General features: G+C 39.2%; 1 protein-coding gene across 2 annotated transcripts in view; it reads left to right on the forward strand.

The window, feature by feature from the left end:
- Positions 1–22,377, forward strand: part of LOC128945699 (connector enhancer of kinase suppressor of ras 2-like) — a 164,802-nt gene that overhangs the window by 79,642 nt on the left and 62,783 nt on the right. For both annotated transcript variants that reach the window (XM_054289513.1, XM_054289512.1), the window contains exons 3-7: positions 2,593–2,795; positions 4,068–4,155; positions 10,460–10,501; positions 12,892–13,011; positions 21,832–21,891. In XM_054289513.1, coding sequence (XP_054145488.1) covers positions 2,593–2,795; positions 4,068–4,155; positions 10,460–10,501; positions 12,892–13,011; positions 21,832–21,891 — 513 coding nt within the window. The remainder of the gene's footprint in view (positions 1–2,592; positions 2,796–4,067; positions 4,156–10,459; positions 10,502–12,891; positions 13,012–21,831; positions 21,892–22,377) is intronic.

The following is a 22,377-nucleotide window of genomic DNA, read 5'->3' on the forward strand; positions in this document are numbered from 1 at the left end:
AACTTTTAGTTTATTCTATACAACTACACTCTTACATTATAAACTCTTTATCTCATTGGTATAATTTTTCACTTAAGGTATATTCTTTTCTATAACTATAGAAATATAAGCTTATGATTTGTTTAATATCTGTGTATTGTATTTTTACATTAATCTAAGTTTCTTTTCAGGTTGCAGATTAAATTTTTCTGGTTGATTCCCACAAACTGTAATTCTTTGTTTTCAAACATGGCCACTGAATTAGAATTGGTGCAGTTTAAATTTGGGGGATACCCATATGCTGGCTCTTTTCCCCTCTGGAGCAATCTCCTCCCTTCCCCATCCCTTTGGCTGCTGACTCTGGAAGCCCAAAAGAAGCCACAGCTTCCTTCAGTCCTCTCCCTTGCCACAGTGGGGTTTGGTGGCAGCACAGCATCAGGATGTGGGGATAACTTTAATAACTTTCAGGGTTTATTTGCAAGCACATTTTCCCATTTGGTGGTTGATTAGAGTTGTTTGATTTAAAATTTAAAATTTTGGATTTAGACATGCCTAAATCTAGAACAACCCAATGTCTCTGTCTTCTACAAAAGCATTGATTTACTGTCATTTTCATAATAATTTTATCTTTTCCCCTTTATTGTGCCCCACTCAGTCTCAGGTAACCACTGACTTGCATCAGCACTTCTGCTGTGCTGAAAAATTTCCTTTCATCTTCTGATTGCCTTTATGGATACATTTTTCTGTGTTGTGCTGTATTTTAAATTTTATATTGACACTAATTGAAGTTGTCATTGGCATGTAAGCAATAAACTCCAAGATAAAGCAAAGCACTTATTCTTTGTGAGGTGGATTTCTCACACACATTTCCTGCTCAGTCCTCCTCTGTTTTGCAGAAGATCTCTCTGGCTGATTACACTTGCTGGGATCTAAAATACCCTCTGGTATTTATAGATACAGTGACCAAACTGTGTCCTTTGCTGCTTAACTCCCCTTAAAAGCAAAGTGACAGGTTTCCAGAGCTTTTATGCAATAACAAATTATTGGGAGAGGTTTTTTTCCTGCTTGTTTCCACAGGAATAATCAACCAGGAGGATCCAGTTCATCATCCTTGCAGTGTGCTGCTGAGTGTGCAGAATGAAACCTGTTCTGGGGGAAGCCAGGCCCTGCCCAGCTGGTTGGGAGCTGGAAAAGGCATCCCAGCGCATCCACTTAGTCATCAGCCTGGCATGAGTGCAAGTCAAGAGGAAAATAGAGCAGGGGAGGGAATTCCTTCAGTGCTGCAATGAGATGTGATATTAAACAGATGACACACTACTGTCACATACAGCTTGCTCTTTAAACTTTTCCAAAGGAGAATTATTTTCTTTGGTTACACTGTTTGCTCTTGGGGAAAAAAAAAAAAAAAAAGTTGGGAGTTTTTTTCTCATCTGGAGCAATTTCGTCTTGAACTGGACGATCTGGCCCTTACCACGGAGTTTTAGCTGTGATACAGCCTAACAATGAAATTAGTTCTCTCCCTGGTATTTCAATCTAATTCTCTGCAGTCAGCTAAGGTAGCAAAGTGTTTCATTTCTCCTGGATTTCCCTCCAAGCTGGAGGCAAAGCCTTGAATCATTTCTCAGAGTGAACTTAGACAGGGAGAATGGCTGGCAGGGAAGGCACTGTCCCCAGTGCCAGCTGTCAGAGGTCCAAACACTTCACCAAGTGCTTGTTTGTGCTTTGTTTGCTTTCCATACAACCCCAGTTTATAATCTTCTTATTGGTCAGCCTATTTCCCTTTTCTGCAGTTGAAAATTATTGTTTCTAGTACAAATACCCATGTTGGCATATGTCAAGAAGGGTATTCTTTTCAATTCTTTATCCTCTGCTTTGAGGAAGAAGTTTAGGCAAAAATATTAATGTGTGATATTCATGATCATCCTCTAATATAAGCATAAATTAACAGTGGGCAATCACAGGCTCTGAGAGTTGATTTTGTTTAAATGTTCATTAAATTCTTTCATGTTCTACATCCTGTGGGGGCTGCAAAAAAATCTGGGTTCAATTCAGCGTGTTTGAGACTTTCTGTGTGAATTTGAATTACTTAATGGATTTGAACTACTTTGTGCTTGTTATCTGGATATCTCACAGACATGGCTGACCCAGTTGTGTTGGACCATGAGTGCTGCTGGCAGCAGAGGCTGTGTCCTGGCTGGATGTTGTTAGTGTTGTAAAGATGGTTAGATTAAACATATAAAAGATTTAATATCATTGCTTTTTGGAGATCTGTGTGTCCCAACCCAAACATTCCTGCTTAATCTTAACCCAGGCACCCACAGCCATCCTCTCAGCCAAGACATGTTTCTCCTCACAGTTTGGTTCATGCCGCTGACCGCACACCCAGACTGGGTGGTGTTAGTGTTGTAAAGATTGGTTTTGGAGATCTGTGTGTCCCAGCCCAAATGTGTTCCAGCCCAAATATTCCTGTTTAATTTCAACCCAGGTACCCACAGCCACCCTCCCAGCCAAGGAGGATGTTGGGGAGAAACATCCTCCCTCCAGGATGTTTCTCCTCACAGTTTGGTTCATGCATCTGACCTCGCACTCTATCCATCTTCTTCTTTCCCCGAGAATTACGGTTTGGAGACTGAAAACCTGAGGACTCTGTCTCACAAGCTGAATGCCTCAGCCAAAAACCTCCAGAACTTCATCACGGGTAGGAGGAGGAGCGGCCACTACGATGGCAGGGCCTCCAGACGGCTGCCAAATGATTTCCTTACCTCTGTAGTTGACCTGATTGGTGCTGCCAAGAACTTACTCGCCTGGCTGGACAGGTAATTAACTGTTCCTCAGTCCCTTGTGCATGAGAATAATTCTTTGGGGAGTTTTGTGTTTGTTCTTTCTCTGCCTCTTAGACTCTTATTATAAAATTAAAATGGCAGGTCTGGAATTCTAGCTCTAAATTTTTAGAATTTTGTGAAATATTGGAATCAAAATTTAGTAGCTTTCTCTGTCAGGAGAGTGTTAAAATTTGCTCTAGATACCTTTTGAGATTCTTTCATTTGGATTTTTGTGTGAATTGAATATTTCTGTGCTATTCTCACTGCTACAACTGGTAATATCAGAAATTTTAGAATGAAGGGCAAGTAAGGAAAGCTTGTGGAGTTTGAGCTGTCTGTCAGCCATCAAAATGACACAGAAAATCTGGAGTTGAGCAAATCAATTAAGAATGTTCAAAATAAATTACAGTACTTGCTTAGTCTGAAAATTAAATGCTCTTATTTATCAGGAGTAGACTGAATATGTTAGGTGAAGATGTGATGGTTAATGCTCAACAACCAGCATTGGTGTTTTACATTTATCAACTGAGAATTTCATTAAAAGTATCTCTGTGACTGTGGCAAGACAGAAACCAAGACACAAACCAGAATTTTTCTTGTTTGGAAAAAACAAACATTGGCTTGTTTTTCTTTGTGGTTCTAGCAGTGAATGGCTTTATTTGGAACGGGAATGCTCTGGAACATTTAAATGGCACCTTAGAAATCACAGTGAGAGTGAATCACCCTCCTTTACAGGATTCGTATAATCCTGGTGACATCTTCCTAACCTAATGCCAGCAGTCATATTCTCTCAGGCTATGACCTTGTCAGCTCTTATAGCTTCAAACAGGGTCAGATTCAGCCAGAATTTGCAAAGCCTGAAGAGAATCTGAGTGTGCAGGAAGCTGTGAGTAAGTGAGCATCACTGGGCTCTCTGAATTAAGGTGCTGATTGCTGCTGAGGAGTGATGTCATACCAGAAATGCCATCTTTTAATAAGCACTACAAAGAAAATCTGGGCTGATTATGGTTATTTGAAAGCTCCTATTTCTAATCTCCATAAGAGTGAGAACTTCTGGTGCTCTGGCCAAAATCCAGTTTGCATCCTGCCTGCATTATTTTTGTTTCAAAGGTGTATATTACAAAAGTTGTGCAACTTGCTGCTGGAGATGAGAATGATGATTTGGCATTTCTGTGCTGTAGGACTCACCCCTGTATTAGATATATCTGCCTGTAGTGTAAGTTGTGGTCCCTAATTCTGCACAAACCTGTCCTTGCCCTGCCCCAGGTCTCCGTTTGTCAGCGTGACAGAATATTCACTGCTGAAAAACAACATTGTTCAACTGTGCCTGGAACTAACAACCATTGTGCAACAGGTAGGAGTGGCTCTCTGCTCTGAGGCCTTTCACATCACTGCTTAAATACTGCAATAGTAAAAATAACTCTAACAATACAGCTCTAACAACAGAAAAGTTCTTACAGCATTACCTCCCTGTTCTTTACTACTTTCATTTTTTTGGGGAGGGACAGGAAGATTTCTGGACTTTGGGGATCCTCCTGGATTGATTGAAGGATGGTGTGAAGTTAAAAATAATCCACTTTGCTCTTGAGTGGACAACTTCATGTCAGGTGATTTGCCACCATGCAAGGGTTAGAAGAATAAAACCACAGTGGGAAACAGCTTAAATACTGCTAGCAGGTTATTCCAGATTAAAATGTGTGTGATCCAAAATGTTTTGGGGACAAGTTCTTAAAATGCATGCAAATATATCCAGAACCTGCACTGGCTTCTTCACTGAAAGGAGAGCCAGCAGCATGGAAGTTTTTAGGAATGAGCACAAAATATTCATAACATTAAACCAATTAACTACAGAACAGATAATGGCAGCAGTGTTATCATCACTGACAGTCATTAGTTAATTGTAATATACAAGTCCACAAGTACATAAAAGTAATTTATGTGGTCTTTAGTTCTATATAAAATATAGAATTGTAGAATATCCTGGGTTGGAAGGGACCCATCAGAATCAGCAAGTTCAGGCACCCCAAAAATCCCACCCTGTGTGTGAGGGCATTGTCCAAACACTGCTTGAATCAGGCTTGGAGCTGTGACCCCTATAAAAATAGAATAGAATAGAATATTATAATAACAGTCTCTAGCAATGTCTGCCCCTGAAGTGAGGCAAGAGGTGACACACAGGTACTGAAAGACCGAGGGCAAATTAATTTTACAAATATTTACAATAAGCTGCTCCCCTTGTGAGCAGATAAAATATTGATGAGACAAAAGAGTGTCACTGCAATATGTGGAGAGGTCAGAGAACAGGCAGGGCTGTCTTGGAATGAAGAAAAGGAAAAAGATGAGAGGGTTGAAGGAGGGCAAGCAAGAGGAAAGCTTAGCTTAAGCTGCAGTTATAGGGGCTCTAGGCTGGGCCTGTCTCCCTGCCTGCCTCTGTTCTCTGCTGCCACAGATTCCCAACAGATCAACCACAGAACTCAATTTCAAATGCTTTCTGGAGCAGTGATGGAGTAGTAGTTCTGAAAACTTTTTTTTTTCTCCTCCACTTCAATTTTATTTCAGTTCTTGGAGCTAAAGAACTAAGGCTGACAAATGTGTCATTGTATTTTACACTATTATCCTTAATTTATACAAGTCAGCTTTATTCCTCCTGGAAATCCTGTCCTTTATGCATTTTTGCAGCAGAAAACAAAGATCCTTTTTCTCTTTTCTTAGTTTAGAAATTCCTGTGTCGGCATTTAATTATTTATGTATCTTTATTAAGCTTTCTCTTACAAGGTGCTTATAGCACCAGGCTATTTTTGATTTACAGACTAAGCAAAATGAAATTCTCTACAGCATAAAAAGTCCAGGTTCTGATCCTGTCCTTCAGCTGATATTGCACTTTGTTTGTGTGAGTTTGATTTTTCCCTGTGGTCCAGGTGAAAATGGAGTAATTTTGAATTGCTGCCTCCACTTCTGTTGTTCATGTCCCAGCTTTTGGCAGATGAGATTCTGTTCTCCTCTCTGAAATTCTGCCAGCAATAGTTTGATTCTTTATTTTTTCCAGTCCTTCAGCTCCAGTCCCACAGCTGTCCTCCTTTTGACAACTTAAAAACAATCTTTTAGCATAAACTCCAAGTCATTCCAAGATGAAAAATGCCTGGTTAGTGCACGGGTTATGCTTTAAAAATGCTTCAGGTTACAAATCAAGTTTTGTCTTTTCTTTATCTTATTGTCAGATCTGGCTTGTTTGATGGTTGCCTATTAAGTTCTTTTTATGTTATATTAAAGTTAGCACCAGAAAGAGCAGATAAAACCAAATCAGTCATAGAGAGACAACTTTGCTGTCACTAAATCTGAGAAAAATTGACCTTAATGTGTGAAAGCAGAAATGTCTCACCTAGACCAGAACTGCAGGCTCAGCTGTGGGCTGGAATATGAATTGAAAGGCATAACTAATAGAAACGTGGGTCTCGGATCCTTTCAGATGCTCCTTGTTTTATGAATTATATACATTTTAAATACCTCCTTCAGCCAGAGTGAAAGTAGCAGTCAAGGGTACAGATCTGGCACATTAAGTGGGAAATGTCTTTGACATTTTGTGCAAATTGAACATAGTTTGTGTGCACGACTTGCAGCTGCCACTCCAGGTGAATTTTCTAACAGGGGACATTACCCTGTAACCTTAGTTTAATACAGAAAGTGCTTATGAATCCTCATGCTCAAATGTCCTGTGTGCTCTGGGTGACATAGCCTTAGATCAAATTTATTTTAATGTATTATTACTATTTACATACCATGCAAATGCTATGATGAATAGCCACTTATTTAACTTTAAACAGCATCTGCTCATGCTGGTTAGAAGAAAAGCTCATTCTCTAATTTTAGAGGAGATTTGCAGCTGTCCATTTCTGTTGGGAAATGTGCTTTATTCTGCTCAGTTTTCTGGACCCTTTTGATCAAGCTACAGTAAAAGAATTATGTCATGCACAGAGCTGCAGAGACATCCTGATTTTGAGGTGCAATGTCCCATGAAAATGTGCTTATAATAATATACAAAAGAGCACACTAAACAGGATATTGAGATGTTTGAGCTCTCTGCTGCCTTCACCATGAGCTCTATCTCAGTTCCAAGGTGCACTCACTGCTCCAAATGGGATCCACCAGAATCACTGAACCAAATTTGGGGTTCAGCACCAAGGCTGCCCTGAGGGAAAGGCAGAGGAGCTGGGGAAGAATAGATTTGGATTTTTGTTCATAAAATGCAGGCACTGGTTAATTTTTCATGGAGTAGGAAGAGTTCCCCAGTCCCAGAGGCAGCTGGGATTCTAATTTTCCCTCATTATGTCGAAGATGTTTAAATCTGAGGTAGATGCTTTTGATACAGCTGAAGAACAAACTTTGAACAAAAAGAATCTTTGTCTTACCAAAGAATGTCAGCACAACTCAACCTTTTTCCAATAAAAACCAAACCAAGCACAAAATTCTGCTTGTTCTTCCCTTCATTACTGTCTAATTAGCCTCACTGAGATAAATTCAGATGGCTTTATCTTATAATGGATTATTTTTTTATAATGGATTTTTTGAAATTACCTTATAATGGATTTTGCTCTATTTTTAGCCAAATCCTGTATTTAGGATGAAGCATGGCTCTTCTGGTGTTTAAAAGCCACCTAGTTGGCACTGCAACTGAAAGGAATTGTTGTTCCTTAGTAACTTCTGTATTTGGTGTAAATTTTAAATCAGCCTCCCCTGAGAAGGTGGTTGGACCAGATAACCTCCAGAGGCCCCTCCACCTGAATTATCCTGTGATTCAGCAGCTGCCATGCAAAACCTGGGTGTTATTTTCAGTTTGAACTTTGCAGACTTCAGCTTTCAGCCCCTCCATCTTATTTTGCTTGCATTTGCTAAAGAACCTTTCATCAAACATCTGTTCACTCTTTTCTAAAAATACACTCTGATCAAGTCTCTACCTTTGAACCAAGGAAAATGAGTCAGTTCTGTGCACTTGCCATTGTATATTTACCTAATTCCAGAGTGATCTCTTTCTTTAGAATGTCTGAATTTCAGAAGTATTTAATTTTATGCATGCCAGCAATGTATTTTGAAATATCTCTTTGTCATTCCACCGCTCAAAGGCTGCTGTAGAACTTCCCTCTGGTGTTGTGGTGGGAAATGCTCCTTTACAGGATTTTTGTTTCTTTTCAGTAGTTGACTTAACCCATGCTGTTTTATAGAACAAAGTTAATAAACTCAATATTTCACTTTTTTTAATGTTTTGGTTAACTGTCCTCAAGAACTTGCCATAAAACACTCTTTATGGTATCTGCAAAATGTTGTGGTACTTGCACTTTTTCCTTCTTTCAGAATTAGAAATTGAAATTTTGAGTAGAGTGTGGGTGAGCACAAGTCCCACTGACCTTTCCTCTTTATGAATATGCAGAGGAGCAGTTTCACTTTGTCAGGGACAAAGGTGGGCTTTGTCAACTTTGGATATTCAATTTTGGATATTCAGGACAGTGCAGTCCTTCCCTGGCTTGCAACACTGCTCCTGTGACTGGTTTTGTAATTCCTGGGGTTTATCCTCTTACAGAGGGGAAATAGAACACAGCTACTAATTTAAAGGTTATTTTAAACTTCAAGAACAAATATTTTTATCATGTCATCTTTCTACTGTAGAGCATAGAAGGAATGTGACTATAACTATTATTTATTTTCTAAGAAAAATACATCAACATCCTAAAAATGGTAGTCCTGGAAGATTATTTTTTTAATGAGATCCCTAGTGCATTACTATGTATCAGAGAAAAATAAATCAGAAGGTTTTGTGACCTACATATCTTAATATTTCAGTGTAACACTGCAAGTGCTTTTAACCTCTCAGTTAAACTAGTCTGATGCATTTTAAAAAGAAGTCAATATGCATCTATTTTGGAAGGAATCCCAAAGCCATTAACATTTTTCATGCTAATGTAATCTTGAATGTGCAACATAAGTACAGCTAACATTAATTCTGCTCTACAAAACAGTAAAATTTCAGTTTTACTATACATAAGTCTTCTATTCTTTGACCTGAAGTAATTAAGTTTGTTCCGAGGGAGGTTCATATTGTATTTCTAGCACAGAAATTAAAGGAATCATTTAGACAGGAGCATTAGCTCTGGAGCCAAGCTGGAAGTCCTGCTGTGATCATTTTGTTCTCTTGGTACGTGCAGGGTTAAAAGGAGATGGTGGATGAGCTGTTTGAAGTGTGCAAAACTTGGAGGGAAAACTGCCTTGGGCATTGCCAGCCAAACTGACTAATTGAATTTTTTTTTTTGTGCTCTAGAAAATAACAGTATGAATACAGAGGAAACATCAAAGGGATACTTGACCATGAAATGCTAATATAAATTCTTCTGTGTTGCTTGGCACTCCCAATCTTCTGATTTTGACTTTCTTGTTCTGTAGCAACATTCTATAAACTGTAGCCACTTAGAAATTAATTTCTCTACAGGAGCAGCAATCCTCCAAAATAAATATTGACCTTGAGAGCCGAGGGAGGGGCAGCTCCTTGGGCTGAGGGTTTGGAGCAGCTGCCTCAGATGGGCTCAGTGAAAAATCCTCAAAGGGACACCCAGGAACAAGGTCTGGGAGCTGGATGGGAGCAGCCAAGGGCTTGCGCTGCTGGAAAAGGGGGGCAGAGACCTCCAGGCATGTCCCAGCCCAAATGAGTGATCAGGGAACAGGGAATGAGGGGTTGGAATTGTTCTGTGTGAGATCCAGAGCAATTAACTCATTGCTAATGTATTAAGATGCAGTAAAAAGAGAAAACCTTGAGAGCTACAGGGAATCGCAAGCTGTTTGAAGGGATATAACAGAATATTCTGAGCTGGAAGGGACCCACATATCGAGTCCAGCTCTTAAGATAAAACCCTCAGCCTTGGTGTTGCCATCACCAAGCTCTGACCAACTGAGGAAATCTTAAATTCCTTGAAAGGACCTTTCAGACGTTATCAGTAATTTAAATTTTACTTGGAAGTTTATTTAAGGAAAAAAACTAAACAAAGAAGACAGGTTTTTAAAATTATCCCATATCTTGCTGTGTAGAAAGCCTTTTCCAACATGGAAGAGCACTTGGAGAAGGATTTAACAATTTCCCAACAAGAGAAGGGGAGAGGGAGCCTGGCCAGGGCTGTCCTCGGGGAGAGCCTGTTCTAATCTCACTCTGCTGTGAGGAGATATTTTCCTGTATTTTCCTTTTTATTTTCTATTTTAGCAGACTATAACCCGAGATTTGGAGTGGAGCAGAGCTGCAGGGGATGGGTCAAACCCCTTTGCCATGGCTGCCCCAATTTCCAGAGGGTCACACTGAGGGAAATTTCAAACATTAAATAAGTCATAGAGGCCGTTCAGCAATTTCTGTGGTTTGTTTCATGAAACAAAAACAATATTTTTAACCCCTGTAATAGCACTAAAGCAAAAAGCAAGGTAAGGGTGACACTGGAATTATGGAGTGTAAGATTGATTATTCTTAAAATGGCAGCTCAAATAGAAAAGTGACTACTCCAAAAGTAACAAGTCTTAAGGTTCATCAGGAATTTGTAAGAGATTATTAACAGCATAAAACTTCCTTTCATTTCTTAATAGGAAATTTAATGTGACATTCATTTAATTGGTTTTGTTCTGTTTTACCACAGGATTGTACGGTGTATGAAACAGAAAATAAAATTCTTCATGTGGTAAGTAATTCTGCTTTGGTATTCTCTATTTTCACCCCACACATGGAAATGATTTTTTCCAAAAATAAGGCTGCTATTGGAAAATCCTTACTCTTAAGAGTTCCTTACTCTTTGGCATAATTTCTGATGAATTATATCAGTTGCTAAAAATTAAAGTTGCCTGCAGTAATGCTCTGTGTTATAGCTACAGTTAATTACAAATACAGAATTATGGGTTTAGGTTTAGAAGCTGCACAATATTCTGTATATTGAATCTTCTGTATAGTGAATATTCCTACCAGAAAGGCTGGTCAGATCCATGGACCCGCTGCATCACTGATTGTCACACTGAGCAGTTTGTGCCTTCAGAACTCAAAAAAAATTCTGATGACAAAGGGAGTGGAAGAATCTTATTCAAGATTATTGATTAGATATTGGCCTTTAAGCTCAAATACTTTATATTTTCCTGGTAACAGCACAGAAACCTGTACTGACACTGAGATAAAGCCTGTGGTGAGAGGGAACTCTCATAGGATTTACAAGTTCAGATAAGCTTTTGACAAGCTCTGCCCAAGTGCCTGACTCTTTTTCTTCTTCTATTTTTTAAAGCCTTTTGCACATACTCTGCTTCCAGCAGGGATTAAAATCTGTCATAAAACATTGATGTGCTGTTAAATTTAGCAAGTGTGCAGTGACTTTTAGAGGGGGAAAAAAAAAGCTTACTATAGCAAAGCTGGTTATGAATAGAACTTTTAAAATCACCTGATACCTTCTGGGATTTCGGGGGTGTACACACAAACACATATATATATATTTATATTTATATATTTGCACATTTTAGCCCATAATTCTGACTGTGGCAGGGACACCTTCCACAGACCAGGTTGATTTAATTGAAAACATCTTTGTTCTTTATTTTAATAAAAAAAAGTATTTCCATGAGGCAACTCTAAGGTTAAAGCATTACAGCAGAAAGTAGAAAGTGTTGTTCTCCCTGGGGTTTAGTCTGCATCTAATCTGGGCAAATGCTCTCCAGTGTTGAGGCACAGAGGGGTTTTCAGTTGGAATTTATGGAATAAGAATGAGAATAAGAATATTCCTACACTGGAGATTTTTGAGATTTTTGAGTTTCTCCATCCCTGCTGGGAGAAGATGAGACCCAAACTCTGCTCAGGGGCTCTGGCCCCGAGCTGAAACTGTTTGAAATATTTGTGGAAATGGTGACCTTTAGCTGCAGCCACCTCAGTGGGATGCTTTGCATCTTGCAGCTGATACAAAACCCAGATGCCACTGCCCAGGCTCCAGAGCTGTCCTTGGATTTCCAGATGAGTAACTGCACAGTGAATGGAAATCCAACCTACACATTCAGGCAGTTAACTTATTCATTGTGACAACTTTATTTGTTTAACTTCTGTGGATAGTGTCAAATGAGATATTAGAAAGCCTCATGGTTTTGCAAATGCCTGAAACAAAACTTCCCTGAAGGGATTTCACTGGAATTTGCTATAATTAGGAAAAATGAGAGTACAGTCCCCAAAGCAAAAGAGATGCACACAGCACAGCCTTGACCAGAATCCCATCCTGAAATTCTGTTAAATGAATTCTTTCAGGCACAGACTTCTTGAAGGAGTGTGCTTTAAGCAACACACAGAAATTTGGGAATAAATCTTTCCAAATGAATGTTGTCTGAGAGTCCAGCTCAGCTCCTCTCTGACCTACAAACTTTGCTCTGACAGATGGGTTCAATCTGCTGCCCATGCAATGGAGCTCCTGCTCTGAAGGTGTTTCTGTGGATTTGCATTAAGATTTTGAGATCTTTAGCTGGAAGGCAGGATAACAAAGTCATTGCATAGTTGTGGTGATGTAGAATATCAGTTAGAGGATGTGCTCAAAGATGCATAAGAATTTTACTGCAGGAAATGGGTTAACCAAGGCACTTCTCTGCCAGGGTAATTTTTAACAAAGGAAATTTTCCAAGTTGAAGAGCACAATTCACCTAATTATCACAGTTGGTAGGGATGATGTCATCATTTGGTAGCCAAAATAGGTTATTCAGTTGCATAAGACATTTCTTTTGACACATTTCACTCAACTCCCATTGAATTTATAATCATAAGGATAAAGTCCATTGGATTTGTTCTTTTACTTTTAAAGTGCATATGGCTGGAGTGGAGAAGATAGTTTAGAGGTACAGATATTCTTCTCCAGCAGAACTGTAAATACATGTACACTTCCTTGACATTTATGGATATTTTCTGTTCCTTTAACCACTTGACTTTGATACACCTTTAATTTTTACAGCACTAAGAATTAAAATTATCTGTTTATTCTTGGTGAGTTCTTAGAAAAAGAACTTCCCTTGTAGTTCCAGTTGGATTGGAGGGATTCTATTGACTTGTTTTCCTTTGCAGTGTAAAACCCTGTCTGGGATCTGTGACCACATCATTTCCCTCTCCTCTGACTCTCTGGTGTCCCAGTCTGCTCATCTCGAGGTCGTTCATCTCACCAGCATCATGCCCAGTGAGGGGCTGGTAAGTACCAGAGCAGCTTCAAGTTTAACTCTTAGTATGCCCAGCACAAGCCTCAGTTCTTCAGGATGATTTGGTTCTGGAATTTATCAAGAAATCAAAATGTATTTTCATGCAATGTCCTAATTTTTTTGTAAGCTGAATCAGATTTCTGAAGGTGGTTTAGTTGGCATTTATCTAAACAAAGGGATTGTTTGGGGTCTATTCAAATTAAGACCTGTTTTACCTCAGGCTTCATATGTAACTGTATGTATGTTAAATCTATGATCCTTTGCCAGATTGCAGTTTTTGGAATGTACTGAAATAATCCCCAAATTCAAACACACACAAATAAAATTAACTAATGTCATTCATGTCCTTTCAAAATGATCAGTGGCAAGTCTGTGCCTTGGACTTGCATAAATGGAGTTACATGACTCCCTAATGATCAGTTCAAATAACTTTCAGAAGTATCCTCCCAGGAACCAAATAAATTTCTTTTATTTGTCAATTGTTGCTCACTGAGCAGCCTAGTTGGATGGCTCTGGACATTCCAGCTGCTCTGCCTTGGTGGTGGGTCACAGCAGTGAAATGTTCTGCAGGAACAGTTTCAGAATTATTTGGCTCCAGTTCTCAAATATTGATGTACTGATACGTTTTTTGGGACAATGGATTTTTGTGACATTTTAGTGGTTGGTGGGTAAAGATTTCTGCCTCCCCTCTGCAGTCCCTTACTTTGCAGCCATTTGCTATTGGTGGGCTGCAGGAACAGAAGGATTGTGCTTGGGAGCCCAAGACCCCAATAAAAGCTGGAGTGGGAGGTGGCACTGCAGGCACTGGGCTGTTCTCACTCTCTCCTCAAGAGCCAGGCTGCCTTTCCCAGCACAATCTCCTAAACTGCCTCCAGCTGCCTTCTCAGAATTCCTTTTATTTTTATTTTCTCCCTACAAGAAGAGTAATTCAGGAATGTTGCTTCTGGGTTAAAGGGAGCAGTCGTAGGAGGAAAATGAGGGGGAAGTGGGGAGTGAAATTGACAGCTATGAGGCTTCTCCACAGAAAAACCCCAAACTGGCAAATCAAAACCCACTTGAGTGCCACTCTACACCTTGTGACACGTTTCCTGTTTGTAATTCAGCGTGATTTACAGATTTTCAATTTCTGTTCGTTGAGACACTTTGTATTATTTCAACATCTTCCTCTTTGTTCTGACATTGAATAGCGACAAACGTCATATGCAAATCCTGCCAGAGTTACAAGGGCATAATTACTCTGAGGTATGCATATTAATCTGAGAATGACATATTTTAATAACATGAGGGGGTGTTGTGTGACTGCACAAGTTTACTTTATTCTTAGGCTGATTTAGTCAACAAAGAACATTACCACAGCATAAAGCACATTCAATTTTCATTCCGTGGCATCGCAGATGCTCAGCCCAGTGTGTAATCCTGAGCACAGCTACAATTCCCTCCCTGTGCTGCTGCATCCTTATGGCCAAACTCGTTCCCTTTATGGCCCAGTTTCCCCTCTAGCTCTGGTTTCTGGGTTAGTGCAGGGTGCCCAGGAAATACAGGTCAGTACATTTGCAGGGGATGCACTGTGAATGTCCCAGGGCTTTTGACTTGCATTAGGATTCCTACACCTTGCAGGCCAGCACTCTGCACGCCTTTCCCTTCTGTGCAGAAATGGGATGGATTTCTGCTGGTCTAATTAGGGGAAAGTTCATTGTCAGTGCTGCAGAGGAGGTGAACACAGAGGTGCATTTCCCTCAGAGATGATGGAGCACCATAAGCAGGGCTTGGTGCTGCTGATGCTTCCCATGCAGTGATGGCTCTGCATCAGGCTGGAGCAGGACAGGAGTGGAATCTACCCCAAAAACAGCATTTCCTGGGGGGAACTGAGATTTCCTGGTGTGCAGGCTGAGGCAGGTGTCTGACAGGAGCTCTTGGAAGGAACCATAAAGTGCCATAAAGTGTTGGAATGTTATTTAAGCTGTGGAGTGACCAAAGTGAGAGTTGTTGCCTGAGATGTTGGGGCCCTTTCCTGTGGTTCACATTCCCTTTTTCCCTGCTAGAACTTGAGGATCTGTGCTGGAATGGCCCTGCCTGGATGGGCAGAAGAACCCCTGTGTGGTTCTCCATCCACAACGTGCCCATGAGTTAAGAGCCAACAAAGGAGCAGGGAGTGGGCACTGCTGACAGGGGACATGAGACAAATACTGCAATCAAAACTGCCTGGCAATTTCTCCTCTTTTTTCCCCCTTTTTCCCTTAGATGAAGTGAAATCACAGTGAATGAATGAGTTTTCTGTGCCTAATTGTGAAGGCACTGTAACGTGTTAGGTTGGAAAGTTCCTTGTAATCAATTTTGCTGACACTGTGTTCTGTTTAGAAGAAAATATGAAAAAAGGACTATAAATGGGAATAAAAGAAAAATCATGTGAAAACGAAAAGAAAACATTAATCAGAATCAAATATAGAACAGAGTAATGAATTACAAATGGCTTTCTCATGATTGTATAGAGGATTTTTTTCCACAGGATATCTGCTCCATTCAAGAGAGAAATGAGCACTATTCAGTGAATGGAAAGTATTCAGAGTTCCATTTTTATCCTTATCATTCAGTGTAGGGGTTGAGGCCTGATTTACCACACTCCAACTAAGCTCTGCAGTCCCTGGAGTTACTAATTTAATCGTGAGTTGTTTTATTTATTTTTTATATGGCCTTCCTGAGTGCTTCACAGACACTAATTAATTCATCCTCACAACACACTTGTGAAAAGGATATTGTAATTTTAGTTTTAGAGGTAGGAAGCTAATGCACAGCAGTTGGTGTCAAAATTACCAAAAATGTGTTTTTCAAGAGCAGCTTAATGTACAATATTTCAGGACATTTTTTACCTTTATAGCATAAATTTAAAATCCAGGCTCTCTTGGGTTTAAATGTAGCTCTAATTTTCAGAGCTACTGAGAACAGGGTTCATCCAGGGTTGGCACCTGGAAAACAAACACAATTATTTGCTATTGGAGTGTATTGTAAATCACTCAGATTTACCAAAGAATTCAGTTATCTGGAATGATATTCAGCTGACTGAATTATTAGTCTTCCCAAGTTTTCAGAACTCCTTTTGCAAAATTTTTATTACATGCCTTCTAATTTCTCCCCCTATGAGCCAGGAATCCTATTGACACTGCAGAAGCTCCCACATAAATGGAATTAATTTCCAGGTCCAGGTCCACGCAGTCTGCACGGAGTCAGAGCTCCTGCAGGGCACTGTCTGTGTGTTTAATTGTGTAAATAAATTCTGGACCATAAAGCATTTTCACAAAGGGACTCTGAGTCTTTGGAATGTGCATCTTCAGTTGTAGCATTTTGAACTTTCCGTCTGTGCTTTTATGAGCTTTATGTCGCCCTTTTCTGTTTTTTCCTCTCTAAAATCCCTTCTTTGCATTCAGCTTTATTAAAGCCTGGCCTTATCTGCAGCCTTCCCAGGGCACTCTGTGTGCTGTGCTTTCCCGGCAGTTTGCTGGACAAAGGAATTTGCATTGGGAACACTTGGGGTTTGTTCCAGCTCCTGGGGACTCTGTTTGCATCCTGATCTCTTCAGGCATTTGTTGGCCTCCAGAAATATATTGGGATTTTTTCCTTGCTTTTTCCATTCCTTCCCCTGCTTCACCAGTCAAATTGGTTCCTCCTTTTCCCTATTTACCACTGATTTTTCAGTGGAGAATACTGAAATGCTTTCCATGTATTTTCTATATCATTTTGAAGTAACTTTAAGGATTGTAAAGCACTTTTTCTCCTGAATTGTAGTACTGGGTATGGTAATACCATTAATATCTGAAGTGCACAGCATAATCAGCATGAACAAGATGTCTGGAAGGCAAAGCTTTGTTTCAAACAATCAATTTGACAAACTTCAAACAAATTCCTGCACTAAGAAAGTATTAAATTGTGAGAATCACCGTTAGCTCTGGCAGAACATGCAGACATAAATTTTTAAGAAATCGAATAGAATAAAATAACTTTGTGATTTAAGAAAATTGCCTTCCCACTTTAAATTTTTTGGCTTGATGGATCCACAATAAGCCCTCGAGCCAGGAGTTTGGGTTGCTGTTGGCAGCACCTCAGCTTGCTGCTAAATCCTTGGGGATGGAGGTTGATGAAAGGCTGGAGAACCTTGCCATGATTTACCTCCTCCTGTGCCCAGAGCCAGCTCTGGAGCAGTTTTGCTGTCACATAAACAGGCAGCATTTTACTGGAGATTTTATAGAGATACAGAATGGGATCATAGAATGGTTTTTGAAGTTTGAGGCTTTTTCTCCCCCCCTCCTGCTCTTGGATGATTGGGGATTGTCCATAGTGAGAGATTATTACAGCCAGTATTATTTCAGATGAAACTTATTTTTTTAATCTTCTGAACTTGATGTCCAGCTCATGTACCCAGAGATACTTCTGTGTAAGATGCAGCTTTAATCTTATTTGATGAGATTAATGATTCCTCTTAAGCAGGAGATTCTGAACAGGGAGGCAGTTGGGGTTTTGTTGTTTGGATTTGTATCTTCTGATGTCTGTGAAATGTTTTTCTTCTTTTCTTCTGGAATAAAGGAGGACTTTTATCCCCCTTCCTTTCATTTTTTTATTCTTTTTTTTCTCTGTTGTCTGAGCTTCCCCCTGCTGATAGAATCAGTGTAATCAGACACACTTTAATTAAGATGTATGCTGCTAATATCCAGAGCCTTCTTAATTTTTCTGCAGAGGGAACTTTTCCTGTTTTGTTTTAAGAATTTAAGAAAAGCAAAGATTTTTATTTATAAAATTAAATTTTTTATGAAAGCAGCTGTAATGTTGGAAAACAAAAGAAGCTGAACAAACAGCCAAGCTGTCATATGCACAAATATATTATTCATCTATCCAATGTCCAGTTACCCTTTCAAATAGTGCTTCTCTTTCTGTGGCATTTGTAATTTAAGGTGATGGAAGCCAATCTTTCCCATTTTCACAAGAAAGGAAGTGCAAGGTAAGCAGGAAGAAAAAGTAGAATATGAAGGCAGATTTTTAATGGGAATATGCCTGGCCTGAAACTGTCAGGGTGTTCATCTAATTATTTTGAATTATTTTTAAAGGCTTACAGAAACTTGACAAATTTCCATCATGCTTGACATATAAAGGTTCTCATAGCCTAAAAGCCCAAACAAAGCCAAATTTTCTCAGACAGAAGAATAAAAGAAGTTATTATCTTAAGTATTTTGAGAGATGGAAGTTGTCTTGCAGGAAGGAAAGTAGAGGTGTTTAAATTTGGGTAGAGGGCTACAACATATAAGGCAGAAAAAAAAATTGAGGGGGACTTTTTAATGGTATAAAATTTAAACAAAAAGCTCCATCACCTTCTCAAAGCACTATCATGGCATTCATTTAAATGCATTTGTGTAACTTTGATAGTTGAAATAAGATTAAAGAACCACTTTTTATGGGGCAAAAGATCAAGGGGTGTAAGAGTTCCCTGGTTGTCTGTGGCATTACAAACCTGCATCTTTGCTGTCACTGCTTCCCTGTGCAGGAATAATTGTTGACACTTAAAAACACACTGCTGTCATTATATCCTGCTTAATTAGCCAGATGATTGTGCACGAAAATTTTCAAGGGAATTCCCCTGACAACTGGATATGCTGTTTTCTGGGGAAAAGTCTCTTCAAAATGGGGTTTTAAATGGTTGATGCCTTCCCATATGTTTTCAAAGGTCAGATTTTAATTAAAAACCTTTAATTCACTTTGTCACTAGGGGACAGTGGCAGAGTTGCTCAGAAACAGCCAGGATTCTTGATTTGATGGCTGAGAAACATTTCCCTGTTCTCTAACATAGGTCAGTGCCATTCTGCAGAGTTTAATAACTGAGGTGTCAGGCATAAAGAGCAACTATTTATTTCTAAATGTTCACCAGTCTGAGCCATCTTCACAGAGGAGAATCCTTGACTCCTGCCTTATCTCGAGATAAGGGGTACAGCTTGTTGTTCTTTTCTCTGAGATCATTGTTGGCATTCAATAATAAACCAGAGAGACTGAAACCCCATTCTTGGGGGAAAAAAAAGAAAAAAAAAATAAAGAGAGATTAATCATTTTGAAAAAGAATTAATATATTCTGTGATATTTTGCTTCTAAGGGCAGAAAACAGATCGGTAAGGGAACAGAAAGAAAGTTGGGAGCTGAGTCACTGGGATGGACAGGGCAGGTTGTGACAGGAAAGGGCAGGGTGGGACAAGCCTGGTGGGATGGGAATGGACATTTCTGAGTTTGCAGAGCAGGAGGGAGGCAAACAGAGCTGGGTGCAGAGGGCAGCAGTGGAAACTGGAGGGAAAGAGGCAGGAGAAGCCTCTGTGCCAGGTGTAGGTGCCACTCCAGAAGGGTCTCCCACATTGGCCAAACCTATGCATGGTTTGGCCATGGTCACTCAAGGTGACCCAACAATTCTCTGGATATCATTGCCTGAGCTGAACCACATGAAGTAAAAAATTTATATTAAAAATTTCATATTTTTTTACATAGAATAATCTTTCCAGCTTTCCAGGTAAATATATGTCAAGGGGACGCTCTGCTCCTGGAATGGTCAACAAGGAACAAGCTCATTATTTTTCTTTTGGGAAAACAAGGATGAAAGCTCTGTGTAGGGTAATTTGAAGGCTATGAGTCATTCACTAAAATTGTTTATTTTTAAATATATTCTTAAATTTTAATAACTAGGATGAAAGAGCAGATAACAAAATGTAGGGTAATTCTGTGTGATTAGTCAGGTTTTGCGACTCTCCAATGGCATCTGTTAAGAGATAAAATTATAATTTGAATTTTTCCAAAAATACACAGAGATTAACAAGAGTCTAAGAACTCTAGGAAGAAACAAGTGGTAAATTTTAGTGCAAAGTTTAGCACTCTGTCCTCTTGTGGCCTTAAAGATTTTAATCTGTTGGGTTTTTTGAGCCGGGAATGAATCTTGTCAAAGCAAGTGGGATTTTAGGACTGGGATATTAAATTTGATATAAAAGTGTGGCTGGAAATGTGTTCCTCAGGTTGAGCAAGTGCTAAAAGAGCAGGAATGTTGTGTAATATTCTTGTGAAAAGTTCACTGTGGAAATTCAGCATAACTCTCACTAGATGGGCAAACTTCTGCTCAATTAAATAAAAAACTAAAATAAAATTGGGTTTTAATGGAGATTCCCCATCCCCTTGTCCATGGGAACCTTCAGCTTTCCAAGATCCTCTTTGTGTCCTTGAGTTGGCAAAGGGAACTTTCTCCTTAGCTGCTGGAGGGACAACAGAGACAGCAGAACAGCAAACACTGATAAATTAAACAGCTCTAAAAAGGAAATTCTGAAATGTTCACCAGCAGCTTCTTTCTTCCAACTAATCCCAGTTTGTGAAGCTGATTTCAAGACTGGCAAGGTTTAATTTGGATCTTTGGTTTTTATAAATGAAGTAGTTTGTAAAGCAGACTAATTTAAGAGAACTGAGATGGGGAAACGCAATCTAAAGCGGATTTTTCTACCCAGCATTGCAACCTGCCAGCAATCAGGTTTGGACAATCTTTATTTTTAAGATTTCAATACATTTAAAAAAACTTGCTGAAATGGAATTAGTTTACATTATGGCAGAAGTTTCATTTTCCCATGAAAAATCCAGTCACACCCAGCTAGAGGAGGTTGCTCAGGGCCTCATCCAGTCACAATTTGATCATCTCCAAATCAGAGATTCCACAGCTTTGCCAGCCTGTTCCAGGCTTTTATTTTCCTGATGGTAAAACTGGAAAAAAAATTCCTTACCCAAGTTTCAACTTGTCTCTTGCTTTTCATGCTCCCACTGTGAGGAAGAGTTTGGCTCCATGCCATCTTCCAGTTTAGGTGCTTGTGGAGAGCACTATCACCTAAACTTTGTAGGATTTTCAAGCTTTGGGGGTTTCTTGAGGGGTTGGGAGGTGGTGTTTGTGTGCCCACCCTGAAGATCTCCACTACCATTCAGGAATCTGGAAATTGCTTTCTCTGAACAAAATGCTCTTGGTTACTGCTGGGGACTCTAAACTTTGGGGCTGTGACAGCACAAGGTGATGCAGAGCTATTGAAAGAACAATAAATCAGCAGCACAATGCACCAATTAGATTAATTAGATTTCCAAAGTGATGGATAAGGGTGCTGTGGGAAGAGAGGGGAAGCTCTGGCCTGGCTCCTGAAGGGAGGCACAGGAGCCACTGAGCATCCCTGACGTTGGGCTCTGAGTGTGCTCAGCTCCACAGATCCCTGCTCTGCTCGTCCCTTTCCATCTTGTCAGTCCTCTCCTTGAAGCAGAATTCTTGATGGACTAATTACAAAGCTCCTGTTACTTCACTAAGCTCATTTCCCCCATAAATTAGCAGTATGAGCACTGGCTCCTGTCTTTTCTGAGTTTGGCTCTGGCTTCACTTTTACTGAATCAGGAACTCTTTGAAAATGGGGCATTTAAGTTTAAAACCTACTACTGCTCATGCTTTCAGTTTCAATACTTCTTTTATGTCACTTCTCATAAAAAGAAATCCTGTTAAATATTTCAAATACTGAACAGGCACAAGTTTTTATGCTGATGCTCTGTGCTGAACTCTGCTCACAAACTTTAGAATTAAAAAAAAAGCATTAAGTGAGAAAAGTCTGCTATTTATAGTGGTCTTGATATAGATTTGTTAAACTTGGATTTGCAAATGTTAATTGACCACAGCTCCTTCCAGTCTGTTCAAATGTTATGGTCCTTAGAGCAAATCTATTATTTTAATTATCATGCAAATGTTTCCTACAAATATTAATTACCCTTTTTGCTCTTTATTTTGCAGGGAATGTATATCAAATCAACATATGATGGACTACATGTAATCACAGGAACAACAGAAAATGTAAGATCCTTTATTTTAAAATACTTTCATCATGCTTACAATTATTTTCTCTGTATCTGCAGTGCACTTTGTAATATGTAAGCTTGCTTTAAACCAAGCCACTTTTTATTAATATATTTTTTCTTTTTTTATATATATGTATCATATTACCTTTTTAAAGACTTAGTGCCCTTGAACACAGACATAGAAAAGCCACTGTGTTGAAATTATTAATAATTAATGCTATAATAAAGGAAATTCTCAAACTTCTGCCCTTAGTGATTACTCAAATATTTCTTTCTAACAACATTCACTCACTTTCTCTCTGGCAAAAGTGGTTCCCTTGTACTTATATTAAGTACATTATATATATATATATATATATGTGTGTATATATGTGTGTATATATATATATATATAATGTACTATATATATATATATATAATGTACTTTATATATATACACACACACGTACATGTATATATATCATGTACTTAATATATATAT

Source organism: Melozone crissalis, unplaced genomic scaffold (assembly GCF_028551555.1).
Source record: "Melozone crissalis strain CALT ecotype California unplaced genomic scaffold, PUWL_Pcris_2 ptg000068l_1, whole genome shotgun sequence".
Taxonomy (NCBI): domain Eukaryota; kingdom Metazoa; phylum Chordata; class Aves; order Passeriformes; family Passerellidae; genus Melozone; species Melozone crissalis.